Below are 12580 nucleotides of genomic sequence, written 5' to 3' on the forward strand. Positions count from 1 at the left end.
GATTTTAAAAAGATTCCCAGGTGATTCTAATGTGCAGCCAAGGTTGAGAACCGCTGTCTTAGACGCTCCTTTCTCTTAGAGACCTTGGTTGACTTTGATAACTGACCATTTGGGCAGCTGGCTTTTCCTCTTCTGTGCTTTAACATCCCCCTTATGTTTTAAATTTGCCAATGAAGAGTGAGCCTGGGGAAACCCTAGGCCCCCACCCTCGACCCCAATAAAAGCAGAACCCCAGGCCCATGTGCTCTTTCGCCCCACGACCTCGCCATGTGGCCCCAGGTGTGCTGTGTAATTTCTAGGTCCTGTAAGTAATAAACTTTTTTGTTTTGCTTTTTCCAAGTTTCTTGATGCTTATGGCTGAGGGGCTTCTTGCCCTCATGAGAACCACAGGGCCGGCCTAGCCGCAACACCGCTTCCTGGTGGGCTGAGACCGGCACTCAACGCTCGCTGCCGGTCAGGGCACCATGTGCCACCACTTGAAGGCGAAGGGCTTCCTGCGGACGTTGGTGCCACAGTGGATCTCTCCCAGGAACTTGTGGTAGGCGGAAATGTCGTCCACGAAGGTGCAGCAGAGGCCCAGGGGCTCCAGCAGCGAGCGCACGTGCGTCTCCAGGCAGCACACCTCCTCGATCTGGGGCCCGAACGGCTTGGGGATGCCCAGGTCCTTGTCGAGCACAATCATGTTCACCTGTGATGGAGGGCAGGGCAACAGCTCCTGTTTAGTGAGCACCTACTATGCACCCGGCCCTGTTCTAAACCCACTGGACCCTCCCAACAACTCTATGAAGTACGTCTTGTGATTTATCCCCACTTTACAGATGAGGAAACTGAGGCACAGAGGGGGCTAAGCAACTCATACATGGCAGAGCTGAAGTGGAAAAGCAGGCTTTTTTCGGTATGTAGGTGCATGTACATGCCTGTGCAAATAGCTATATATGTATGCAGCAGCACGTGCATGTAAATGCATACGTGTATTTGTGTGTACATGCATGTATGCATGTAAATGCCTTCTCTATGTAGGTGCATGTACATGCCTGTGCACATAGCAATATATGTATGCAGCACATGCATGCAAATGCATATGTGTATTTGTGTGTACATGCATGTATGCATGTAAATGCGTGCATTTATCTATGTGTGTGTGTTTGAACCTCTTTCTATCTCATAGAAGACTCTCCTCTATGATAACAAGAATTCCCCTGTCCATAAAGGTCTTCTTTTTTTAAAAATCCTCACCCGAGGATATTTTTCCATTGATTTTTAGAGAGAGTGGAAGAGAGAGGGAAAGACAGAGAGAAACATTGATGTGAGAGAAATACATCAATTGGTTGCCTCCTGCACCAGGGCCCAGGCTGGGAAGGAGCCTGCATCCAAGGTACGTGCCCTTGGCTGGAATTGAATACGGGACCCTTCGGTCTACAGGCCGACGCTCTATCCACTGAACCACACCGTCTAGGGCTCCTTAAAGGCCTTTTTAACTTACACAGCCCTTTCCTATCTGTTTAAGGTAGAGGATTCCCCAGAAGCCCAGTGAGGCAGCCAGGACGAGCCTATCTCCCTTCAGAGGGAGTGAGCCCAGAGAGGCCAAGTGCCTGGGGTGGGTGCTGAGGCCACACAGCAGCTCAGCCAGGACTGGGACCTGGGCCTCCCAGTGGACGGCCTCAGCCCGGGGGTCCTTCTGGATCTGGCTGCCCCCTGACAGGCCTGGGTGGGGTTTGGGGCCCCGAGCGCCTCACCATGTTTGGGAAGTAGGCTATGGCCTGGCGGTCCTCGTCCATCTTGAACAGAGCAGGCAGGTCGATGATGTCCTGCTCTGTCAGCCCCAGCTCCTTCTTGAGGATGTCACGGTTCCAGTCCAGGCAGCGCTGGGAGGGGGGAGGGAGGGCAGGTGAGTGAGAGGACAGCCCTGCCACTGATACAGAACTGTACAGAGCTGTAGGTATATGGTTCCTAGGCTTGGTAACTGGTGCGTGTAGAAGCTATTGTTCCGTGGCCTGGAGTGTATGACTGGACCTGCCCTGACTTCAGGAGACCCGCAAGCAATCCAACCTTCATGTCCCAGGAGGACCAAGACGGTATCTGAGCCATTGTGCTCCAGGGAGAGAGTGTCCCCGCCCAGGATGCAGATGAAGAATCACGGGCATGAGAGGATGCTCAGGGGATGCTCAGATCACTAGACTGCAGCATTTATCTGATCTACTTTCCCCCCTGAATTCCAAACCCCTTCACCTACACTTTTCTTCTCCTTATGAAAAGGGCCGGCTTGAGATGAGATGTAAGACGGTCTTTAGGGTACGTAACCCGCCGTCTTCTCAGATGGCCGGCTATGTGAGTAAAGGCCCCATAAAGACTCAATCCTTGTCTCTGCTTATTGGTTCTGTAGTGACAGGTACAGGAGCGCTGGCTTTTCTGGTGTCCCCACCTTTGTCAACTCCACTCTTGTCTGCAGCGTCAGACCCAGGGCCCAAGCACGTCAGGGAGCCTTCCAGGCTCACCTCGCACCCCTGCCCTCTCCAGTGCCCTCACCAAGGCTCAGGACCAGCAGTAATAGAGTGGGGGATCACAGCAGTCATACCAGGAAGGGCTCAGTAAATGAGCCAGACCCAGTGCTAAGGGCTTGCTACACAGTCTCTCGTGGACTCTTCAGGCCACCCCAGGAGGTGAGAATAAGGATGGCCCTAGAATTGAGAACCAGGCAAGAGAAGGTGGGTGTGGCGGACCCCAGGGCCTTGGATACACTGAACTCTCCGGCCACAGGGAGGCCTGTCTGGGGAGAAGCCCCAAGCATCTGGGAGAACCTGTGTCCAGGAGAAAGGCGAGGCAGAAGGAGCCTCTGGGGAGTGGAGAAGGCTGCTCGGCTAGAATCTGCTTCCAGGGAAGGTTCTAACGGCATTTTGGACCCTCGGGGAAGGGGGAGGCCAAGGTAGGGAGAAAGCCAAGGGGGTGTGGGAGAGGCTGGTGAGGAATGAATACTGGGGTCGCCACCTGGAACCCGGAGGCAGGTGAACCCCAGTTGAGGGGACTGAAGACATGGAGTTCTTAGTGAGGTGCCCCAGGTCCTACAGCCAAAAGTGGGGAGGGGCATGATTTCACCTCCTAATTCACCCCAGAATTCGCCTCAGATCTATCGGATGCCAAAAAATGACCAGAGAGCAGATATTATGATAAAGTCAACTTTCAAATAGCCACCGAGGGGTTTTGTGAACGTGGCTTGGGTTTCGTGGATTTTGCTTCCCCAGCATCCACTCCACCCCCTCCCCTGCAAGGTTGCCTTGGATTGACCACACGCTCACTTCCTGGTGAGAGCTAATTAGTGGATGCTCACCCCAGGGACGGGTTCAGGGATGGACAGTAAATCAGGTTGAAGGCATTGTGTTTCATTGTTGGGGGCATATAGACCTCTGTCTGTCTTTATGGATGGTGTCTGGGTGGGTGTGAGGACTGTTGCAGCTATGCTCCCACCCACGAGGGCACCTGCAGACCCAAGAAGTGCAGGTAAATGGAGCTGTAGTCCTGATCAACCTGTGCCTGAAATCCACTCCACTATGGGACTTCCCACTTATATGAGCCAATCATGTGTTTTTGTTTAAATCGTGTGTGTGTGTTTGTAAACTTGGTACTTATGGAAGAGAGACTGTTTCATGATGTAACTGCTGCTGGACTCATGAGCTGGATTCAGGCCAGAACAAAGATGGCTTACTGCAAACCCCCGTAGAGACAGATCATAACTGCTGTTCATTCTGACATAAATCAGCACCCCTCCCTGCCTCCCACAAAGTGCTGGTTCCCGGGACAGGCTGCTGTCCTGACCTGGTCACGCATGTAAAGCGATGCCCCATACCTGGTAGCATTACATACTAGTACTTGTGACTATCTGTTCCTCACCCAGGGATCTATTTCATCTTGCTAAATTCAGGGCATATACCAGTGATGGCGAACCTATGACACGCTTGTCAGAGGTGACACGCGAACTCATTTTTTTGGTTGATTTTTCTTTGTTAAATGGCATTTAAATATATAAAATAAATATCAAAAATATAAGTCTTTGTTTTACTATGGTTGCAAATATCAAAAAATTTCTACATGTAATACGGCACCAGAGTTAAGTTAGGGTTTTTCAAAATGCTGACACGCCGAGCTCAAAAGGTTCGCCATCACTGTCATATACTCATATATGCATTTTTCTGGAGAGCAGGTCTGGCGCTTCCACCATATTTTAAAGGGGTGCATCTCCCCCGAATGCTATGGGCTCTCCAGCTGTCCAGAGTCTGGGCTCTTCAGCACTGGCTGGTATGCCTACCTTCCCAGGTCCCTTATCTGCTTCCGGCCCCTGCGGACGCACGTCCTGTCTTTGTCACCCTGTAGCTCCCGGCTGTAGCACAGGGGTCAGGGGAGGCTGAAGCCAATGCTCACTTAAGTTCTTCTGTCATGTGCCCTGAACCCTTGGCCACTCCCTATGGAAACCCTGAGGATGTGAGAGGTGACTTTGGCCACAGTCCCAGGGACCCTCTGCCCCACCCCACCCAGCAGCAGCTGGGCCCCTGCCCCGCCCGCACCTGGAAGTACTGGTTCTCCTGCACCAGGCTCTCATTGGACAGAATCTTGTTGATGGTGATTCGCTTGCTGCTCATCCCGCCCAAGCCTGTGGGGATCAGAGGACAGGGAACAGTTTAGCCTCAGGTGTGCCAGCTTCTGGGCTGACTGCAAGGGCAGGGGAGATGGGGCTAGGGATGGGCTGGGACACAGGAGGGCAATCCTGGGAGAAACGAGGCCCCTCTGCCTGGGGAGGGCAGCACACACTCCTTTCCCAGGGCTGGGGGGGAGGGGTGGAGGGCGCGGGGGGAGAGCAGGGCATATGCCCTAGGCCAGCGAGCGGGTGGCAGCTGCCTTGCTCTCTCTCTGGCCAGAGGGTGGGGTGGCAGTGAGCCACCTGAGTCTTCCCTGGAGCCTGCTTCTGAGGCTGAGCAGCCCTCCAGGTGAGGATGGCAGGAGCGAGATGCCCAGAGGTGTCGCCCTCCTGTTTTCCAGACCTGCCTCACGCTCGGCCTCTGCCCTGCTCTGTGCCGGCATCTGCCTCCTATCCCACCACGTGGCCCATGTGGTTCCTGCCCTGATGAGTAACACCCGGTGCTCATCGAGCACCTACTGTGTGCAGGCATGCTTCCAGATGTTTTGCACGGATTACCTCAGTAATCTCCCCACATTACAATGAAAGATGAGGAAACTGAGGCACAGAGAAGTCCCATGGCTTGGCCAAGGTCTCAAAGCTAGCGGCACATCCTGGGAAGAGTCTGGTACATTGCACTTCCCAGCCTGTAGCTTGTCGGGGCAGACAGACTGGGGCTCTCACCCTATACCCGAGCTGTATTTGTACAAAGATGATGGTTTTTAGATCCTATGGATAGCTTTGGAGGCATGTTTAATATAGAAAGAAGCCTCCAGAAAGTCAAGACTCATGCCTGCCAACCCCAGATAAACAAGTTCCCCGGGGAAGGATTAAAAAGGACATTGGTCTGAAACGGGTACTGCCTGTCCCAGCCAGCAGTCACTGCCAGGAGCCCTGCCCTCGCACGCGGAGGGCAGCAACGTGTGTAAGTGTCAGCCCGCCTAAGGGAGGAGACTTTGGAAGTAGGTGGACTGGAGAGACCAACCTGCAAGTGACCAAAAGTAATTTAAGAAAAGCGTCAGAGACTGCCATGGCCCGTCTGACCCGGCTCACTCTCTCCGCCTGACCCGCTGTCCGCCTTCCCATGATTAATTTAAGAGCAAACCTCACCCCCGCCCACGTCTGTCCCAGTTCTGTGTGGCCGTCTCAAGGACGCAGGTAAGTCCCACTGGGACTGACAGTGGTGGTGTCTGGCTGTAGAGCAGGCCTGCTGACTCCCCCGTTCCTTCCTGCCCCTCAAATGCAGGATGTAAATTTCTCTCTTTCTCCCGTTCTAAAACACAAGCTCCTCGAAGGCAGATTGTACATCAGTTTTGAACCGTCTCAGTCTCCTCTGGGTCTGGTGCCATTTAAAGTTACTCCAGGTCCCGGAGGAGCCCTTGGCGCTGCTGCTGATACGCTAAGGAGCAGCGGGCAGCTCACGGTCCAGGATGCTTCCCACCACGGGGGCAGCCTGGAGCCGACCAGACGCCCACGGAGCTGGGTGCTCAGGGACAGGAGGGCAACCCCAGGTGAAATCTCCTCCATCACCCTTAGAACATAACCCGGTCATCAGCCCCATCCTCCCCAGGGTCTCTCTGGGGGTTCAGCCCCTGCTCCCTGCCCCAGCCACATGGGCACTCACCTTTAAACATGATGGCTTCGCCATGGCCTTCCTTCTGCTTCTCTCGGAAGAGCTTGTAGCAGGCCGAGGTGCTGGCCATGAGCATCCGAAATTGCTGCAGGAGGGACAGTGTCAGTGGAGGGGAAGTGGCCGCGGAGCTGAGGGAGCCCTGCCCTGAGGACCCAGAGCCCTGTCTGCATTTGTCTCAAGTGTCCCCACGCCCAGTGGCTGCCGTGTGGCTAAGGCTGCCTGGCGGGGTTTACTCATGTCAGAGGAATACTTCCCACCCTTCCTGCTATAGAAATCCCTCCAGGGAGTCAACGCTCAGAGTCACGGGTGGCCTTGGACATAGGGAAGAGCTTCTTCAAGTGGCCAAGAGGCCAGGCCATTTGCACACAATTGCCAGGGTATGAAGTTGCAGCCTTTCCTTTTACTTCAGGGAGTGAGAGAACCTCTTTCAGGGCCCAGGCCCCTACTCATGTTCTCTGGGGCATTACGGCCAAGGCAGTAGCCACTAGCCTGTGTGGCTACTGGACATCTGAACTGTGCCTAGTCTGAATTGAGATGTTAAGAGGAAAACACACACCAGATTTGAAAGACTTATGCAAAAAAGAATGCAAAATCTATCATTGATAACATGATGAAATGCTAATACAGTGGGGCCTTGACTTACGAGTTTAATTCGTTAAGGAGCTTGTTAAGGAGCTCGTTAACTCAAATTACCCTATCAACTCAATGCAAATAATCGGCAGAGAGACAGCTGGTATCTCAAAAAACTCATTAGTTGGGACACTCGTAAGTCAAGGCCCCACTGTATTTTGGAAATATTGGGTTAAAAATTTAGGTCAGTGGCTGAGCATTGACCTGTGAACCAGAAAGTCACGGTTCCATTCCAGGTCAGGGCACATGCCCGGGTTGCAGGCTCGATCCCCAGTAGGGGGCGTGCAGGAGGCAGCTGATCAATGATTCTCATCATTGATGTTTCTATCTCTCTCTCCCTGTCCCTTCCTCTCTGAAATCAATAAAGAGATATTAAAAAAATTAGCTGCTACACCAACAACATACAAACCACCTTTGGCCTAATTCCTTCTTCCACTTCCTCTAGATCCCACACTCTGCTGACAAGTACCTGGGATCTCCACTGTCCTCTTCACTCCAGCCTCAGAAGCCAGCTCACCTTTGTGCCTGGGATGGGGATGAAGGTCATGAACTCGTCCACGTGGCCCACGGTCAGCCAGTCTGAGTACAGCTCCACGGGCGCCTGCACCTGCTGGGCCTGCAGGAATTCCCTCACGATCTTGGTCATCCTCCGACCGCCGGACCTGGGCAGGGTTGGGGAGGAGGCAGCGTTTTAGAAGGCTGCCCACCATGCCTGCCTCACCAGCAGGCCTGCAGCCTCTGGAACCCAGCCTGAACCCAGGCTGGCATCAGCAGAGCAGTCATGGGACGGAGCCCGCGCTGCAGGGCTGAGAGAACCTGGCGCAGGCAGGGAGGTGTTTGAGCCGAAGGGGAGAGAAGGGAGCATTCACTGCAGCTAGAGCCTGTGCAAAGGGCCTGGAGCCCAGCCTTCAGCCCCAGCTTCTGTGCTCAGGGGTTCCGCCTGGACTGCTGGAGGGGCTAGGGCACAGGCATGGCTCCAAAATCTGCCCTAGCCTTTGTGCCTCTTTGCTACATTAACTTCTACTTAACTCATTTTTAATCTATTCAAGTGACACCTCCTCCAGGAAGCCCTTCCTGATTTCCAGACCCCTTGAGGTCTTCAATCTCCCCATTACCCTTAGAATATAACAGAAGGTCCTTATGGTAGACAACAAATTCCTCTCTGACCTGGCCCCCGCCTGATTCTCCTTCCTCATGTCCCCTTTTCCCTCCTTGTTCTGTTTGCTCCAGCTACCTGCTAAGCTTGTTACCACTCAAGGCTTTGCCCTTGCTGTTCCTTCTGTTTGGAATGTTCTTTCCCTCTGATCTCCCCATGGCTGCCTCTTATCATCATCCAGCCCTCGTTTTCAAGTTACTTTCTCAAAACCACAAATGCTAAAGTACCCTTGCCCCATCGCTCTATATCATATAACCTTACTTTATCTTCTTCATTGTACTTATTAGCACCCAGAGGTAACTTATTTATTTTCTTGTTTCCATGTTTATGTCCTGTACTTCCCCCACCCTAATAAAAACTCCCCGAGAGTTGGGACTTTGTTTGGCTCACTGCTGTGTCCCCAGAGCCTAGAACTGTGGCCAGCAAACCGCAGCTCACGAGCCACATATGGCTCTTTGGCCCCTTGAGTGTGGCTCTTCCACAAAATACCACGTGCAGGCACGCACGTACAGTGCGATTGAAACTTCGTGGCCCATGCGCAGCAGTTGGTTTTCGGCCTGGGTGAGTCTATTTTGTCAAGGGGCCAAAGAGCCGCATGTGGCTTGCGAGCCATGGTTTGCCGAGCCGCAGTTTGCCAACCAGTGGCCTAGAATAATGCCTGGTCACTGAGAAGGCTCTCAATAAATATTTGTCTCTACAAGCCCTCTCTGAACTCCCCATGGGGGTCAGACACCCCCTCCTTGGGTTCCTCGGGCTCCCTAACATCCCTTATATCACTGTACACCCCTTGTTTCATGTCTGTTCAATCACCAGTTCCTTGAAGGCAAGGGCTGGGCTTCCTGTTTGGAGCCTCATGCTTGACACAGGGCTTGGCACTTGGCTGGTGCCTGGGAAATACCTGTTGAATGGAGCAGGGCTACTGAGTGGAGGGAGAAGGACAGAAAAGTGAGCAAATGGTCACTGACATGCCAATGGCCTCCACTAAGAAGGTAGGGCATCCCATGTGGCTGAGGGGCTTGGTGCATGAATCCTGGCTGGTCCCCTGTGTGCAGGTTCCTGGCAGCCCTTTTGTGACATGAGGACCCACAGTACTTGCTACCTCCCCAGCAACTGCCCTGACCAAGGGAGGCTCTGAGGGTGGAAGGAGGGTGTTGTGGACAAGCCATGGAGCCAGGGACTCAGGCTCTGGGGCAGGGCCATGCCGTCTTATGACTCTTTTGTGTATGGCCCCTCAAGGGTTGGTTGGTGCTCCCACTCCTCTCAGGATTCCTTCTCCAGAATCCTTCATCCCCTTCCCACATGGTCTATAATCTCACTATAGACTAGAGCAGTGATGGCGAACCTTTTGAGCTCGGCGTGTCAGCATTTTGAAAAATCCTAACTTAACTCTGGTGCCGTGTCACATATAGAAATTTTTTGATATTTGCAACTATAGTAAAACAAAGATTTATACTTTTGATATTTATTTTATATATTTAAATGCCATTTAACAAAGAAAAATCAACCAAAAAAATGAGTTCGCGTGTCACCTCTGACACGCGTGTCATAGGTTCGCCATCACTGGACTAGAGCCTCCCCTTTTGGGAAGATAGCTTTTTATTTAGTTTTACATTTGATCCTAATTTATGCTGAGATGTACTGGCTAACTTGGTTTTCTTTCCATAAATGTCTGTATCTCATCAGAGCGTCCTGGGAGGGGTTAGTTCTCTCAGTCATTTGCTCCATGTATGAGCAACCCAGTCCCCTCCTAAAGAGACGGAGTAAACTCCCACCCTGCCCCCCAGCCCCACCCCGGCTTCTCTTACAGAGGAAAGCTGCTCCCGATGAGGATCCGGCCCAGGGGGTATGTCTTGCCATTCACGGTCACTGGGGGACTGACCTCCAGGTTCCCAAAGGAATCGAGGCTGGTGACAGGCTCAAAGAGGGGCTCCCGGGACACGTAGCCGAAATCTGGGCCCTAGGCAGGGGCACACACCCATCATTAGTGTCCTCAGCCAACGTAGTCACCTTCTGATGATCACGCCTTGACCACCTTGGGTCTGGCATTGTGGGCACGCAGCCTCTGGGCGGGGGTCACCCACCGTCTTCTTATTCCCACCAAAGAGTAGAGCCTGGCGGGGAGGTTGAGTTTGTGAGCATGTTGGTGTGAGTGTGGGCATGAATGTGAGCAATAAGTGTGTGTGTGTGTGTGTGTGTGTGTGTGTGAATGCGCACGCATGTATCTGAGTTTCTGCATGTGCCTCTACTAGTATTTCCCAAACACAGAGGTACATCAGTGATTTCAGGATTAGTCCTCATTTTGTGCTATGGATGTCTCTGCTCATATCTTCAGTTCTCCGACTCTCAGTTTCCCTATCTGTCAAAGAGGGGCTGGATCAGGTGACTGTGACAAGGTGGTAGATTGTTTTATTGCTCCCAGAGACTTGCTCCCCCCTTCTTAGTAAGAGGCTTTTGCATCCTGAGCTATTGCCGTGTGACTTCCGGTTTCTCCCTGTAGAAGGAATATACTTCCCTGCCCAGTATCAGACTTGGTCATATGACTTGTTCTGGCCAATGAAATGTGAGCAGAAGTGCCGCATGCCAGTTCAGAGCCAAAGCCATAAAATCCACTGCGTATGCCTGTCAACTCTCTCCCATCCTCATGCTAGGAGAACGGCATTACTCAGACTTGGGCTGCTCCTGCAGCCTGGGCTCTAGAATGAGGAAGGAACAGGGAAGCAGAGCTTCAGACAACCAACCAGCAACCAACACCGAGTGGAAGCAGGACATGGGCCTTTGCTGTTGTCAAGCATTGAGATTTGGGGGTTGTTTGTTACTGCAGCCTTACCTAGTGAAAGCTGACTGATACAAGCAGGAATGCCAGATAGGTGACCCATGACATTCCAACCTATCCCCAAACAACCATATTTGTTCACTGAGCCCAGATGTAGCCTCAGAATCCTTCCTAGCACAGAGCTCTGGAGTTGGCATAACTCCAGTGGTCCCCAGCTGATATAACCTTGATGACCACTTGAATTTTACAGTTCCTTTTATGATTTTTTGGTAAAAAAAAAAATGTAGGGGTCTTGCTTGGGAACTTGCACTGGGGCTGGGATGAAGTTTGTCTGACAAAAATCCTTGTAATAAGACAAGTGAAGCGGGAAGATGTGTGGCTTATCCTGGCCCCGCTGAGAGGCTCTGGGGACAGCTGTGGCGGGTGGGATGGATGGCTGAAGCTTAGCGCTTTCTCGCCTGGGAGCCCAGATGGCAAGGTGCGGTTTGCCGGAGGCTGGGGCAGCTGGGGCTTTACAGCGTCACACAGGCGGGCAGGCACTCGGCACAGAGCCGGGCTTGGCACAGGCCTCCGGGAACAATGCAGCCCAGGGCTGTGGAGGCAGGCAGCTAACGCTGGAGGCAGGTGGTGACGCAGAGACCGTGAGAGGAGGGTCTGGGAGGCCTCGGTTCTCAGGCCTGCGGTGGGCCGGTTTGGCTCTGCCCCTCCCAGTGCTGGAGGGAATGGACAGTCCTCACTGAGGACAGTATCCAGGGCTGTGGAACGACAAACATGATGACAGCTAGTGATGGGCAGTGTTATCAGGTGCAGCAGGATGCCTCAGAGAATGCCTTCGATCTTCACAATGAGCCTGTGAGATGGATACGGCTTCCATCCCCACTTTACAGATGAGCAAGCTGAGGCTTCAGGCCACTCCTAAAGTGATTGAGTTGCTTGCCCGAGGCCACACTGCTGCGAAGGGGTAGAACCGGGACTCAAGGCCAGTCTGCCTGACATTCCAGAGCTTTGCGCTCACGCCAGGGGCTTCCCCATCTCCTGTGACGTGACGATGTGACGAGGGGGATTCGTGAGTGAAGGTTCACAAGGGGTTGCCTCTGAGTAGCCCTGATGTCTTGGGGAGGGCATTAAAGGGCAGTGGAAATGGGGGGGGGGTTTGATTGCTTAAAAAATAACAAATGCAGCCGGACCGGTGTGGCTCAGTGGTTGAGCGTTGAACCATGAACCAAGAGTTCGATTCTCGGTCAGGGCACGTGCCCGGGTTGTGGGCTTGATCCCCAGTGAGGGGTATGCAGGAGGCAGCTGATCAATGATGTTTCTCTCATTGATGTTTCTATTTCTCTATCCCTCTCCCTTCCTCTCTCTCTAAAAATAAATGAAAACATTAAAAAAACAAAAACAAAAAACACACATGCACAGAAAACCACAGCTTTAGTGAGCTGTGAGGTTGGAACCAGGATTTTTGACAGTTGCTTAACTATAATTTTCCTCTTGGAAACCTATTTCGCTGTAAGTTGGGGGTGGGGCAGTGGCAGAAGTCAGGGCCCCTGACCTGCCTTTGTGACACAAAGTTCCTGTTTCTCATCTAACAGAAAGCTCTCCATTTGTTGGAAATGCATCAGTTACCAGAGCAGGAAAGGCCCTTAGAGATCACTGTTCCAACTGACCCATTTCACAGGTGGGAAAACGGAGGCTCTGGGCAACAGACTAATTTGTCAAGCGTGC

The 12580-nt window shown here is 52.7% G+C and overlaps 1 protein-coding gene across 1 annotated transcript in view; it reads right to left on the reverse strand.

The window, feature by feature from the left end:
- PADI2 (peptidyl arginine deiminase, type II) overlaps positions 1-12580 on the reverse strand; it is a gene marked incomplete at its 5' end in the record, with an annotated part of 45789 nt that continues 33209 nt past the window's right edge. Inside the window, 6 exons of the mRNA XM_005858735.2 lie at positions 1-688; positions 1737-1865; positions 4557-4642; positions 6291-6384; positions 7447-7591; positions 9891-10042. Coding sequence (XP_005858797.1) covers positions 455-688; positions 1737-1865; positions 4557-4642; positions 6291-6384; positions 7447-7591; positions 9891-10042 — 840 coding nt within the window. The remainder of the gene's footprint in view (positions 689-1736; positions 1866-4556; positions 4643-6290; positions 6385-7446; positions 7592-9890; positions 10043-12580) is intronic.

The sequence above is a fragment of the Myotis brandtii genome, unplaced genomic scaffold (genome assembly GCF_000412655.1).
Source record: "Myotis brandtii unplaced genomic scaffold, ASM41265v1 scaffold1204, whole genome shotgun sequence".
NCBI lineage: Eukaryota > Metazoa > Chordata > Mammalia > Chiroptera > Vespertilionidae > Myotis > Myotis brandtii.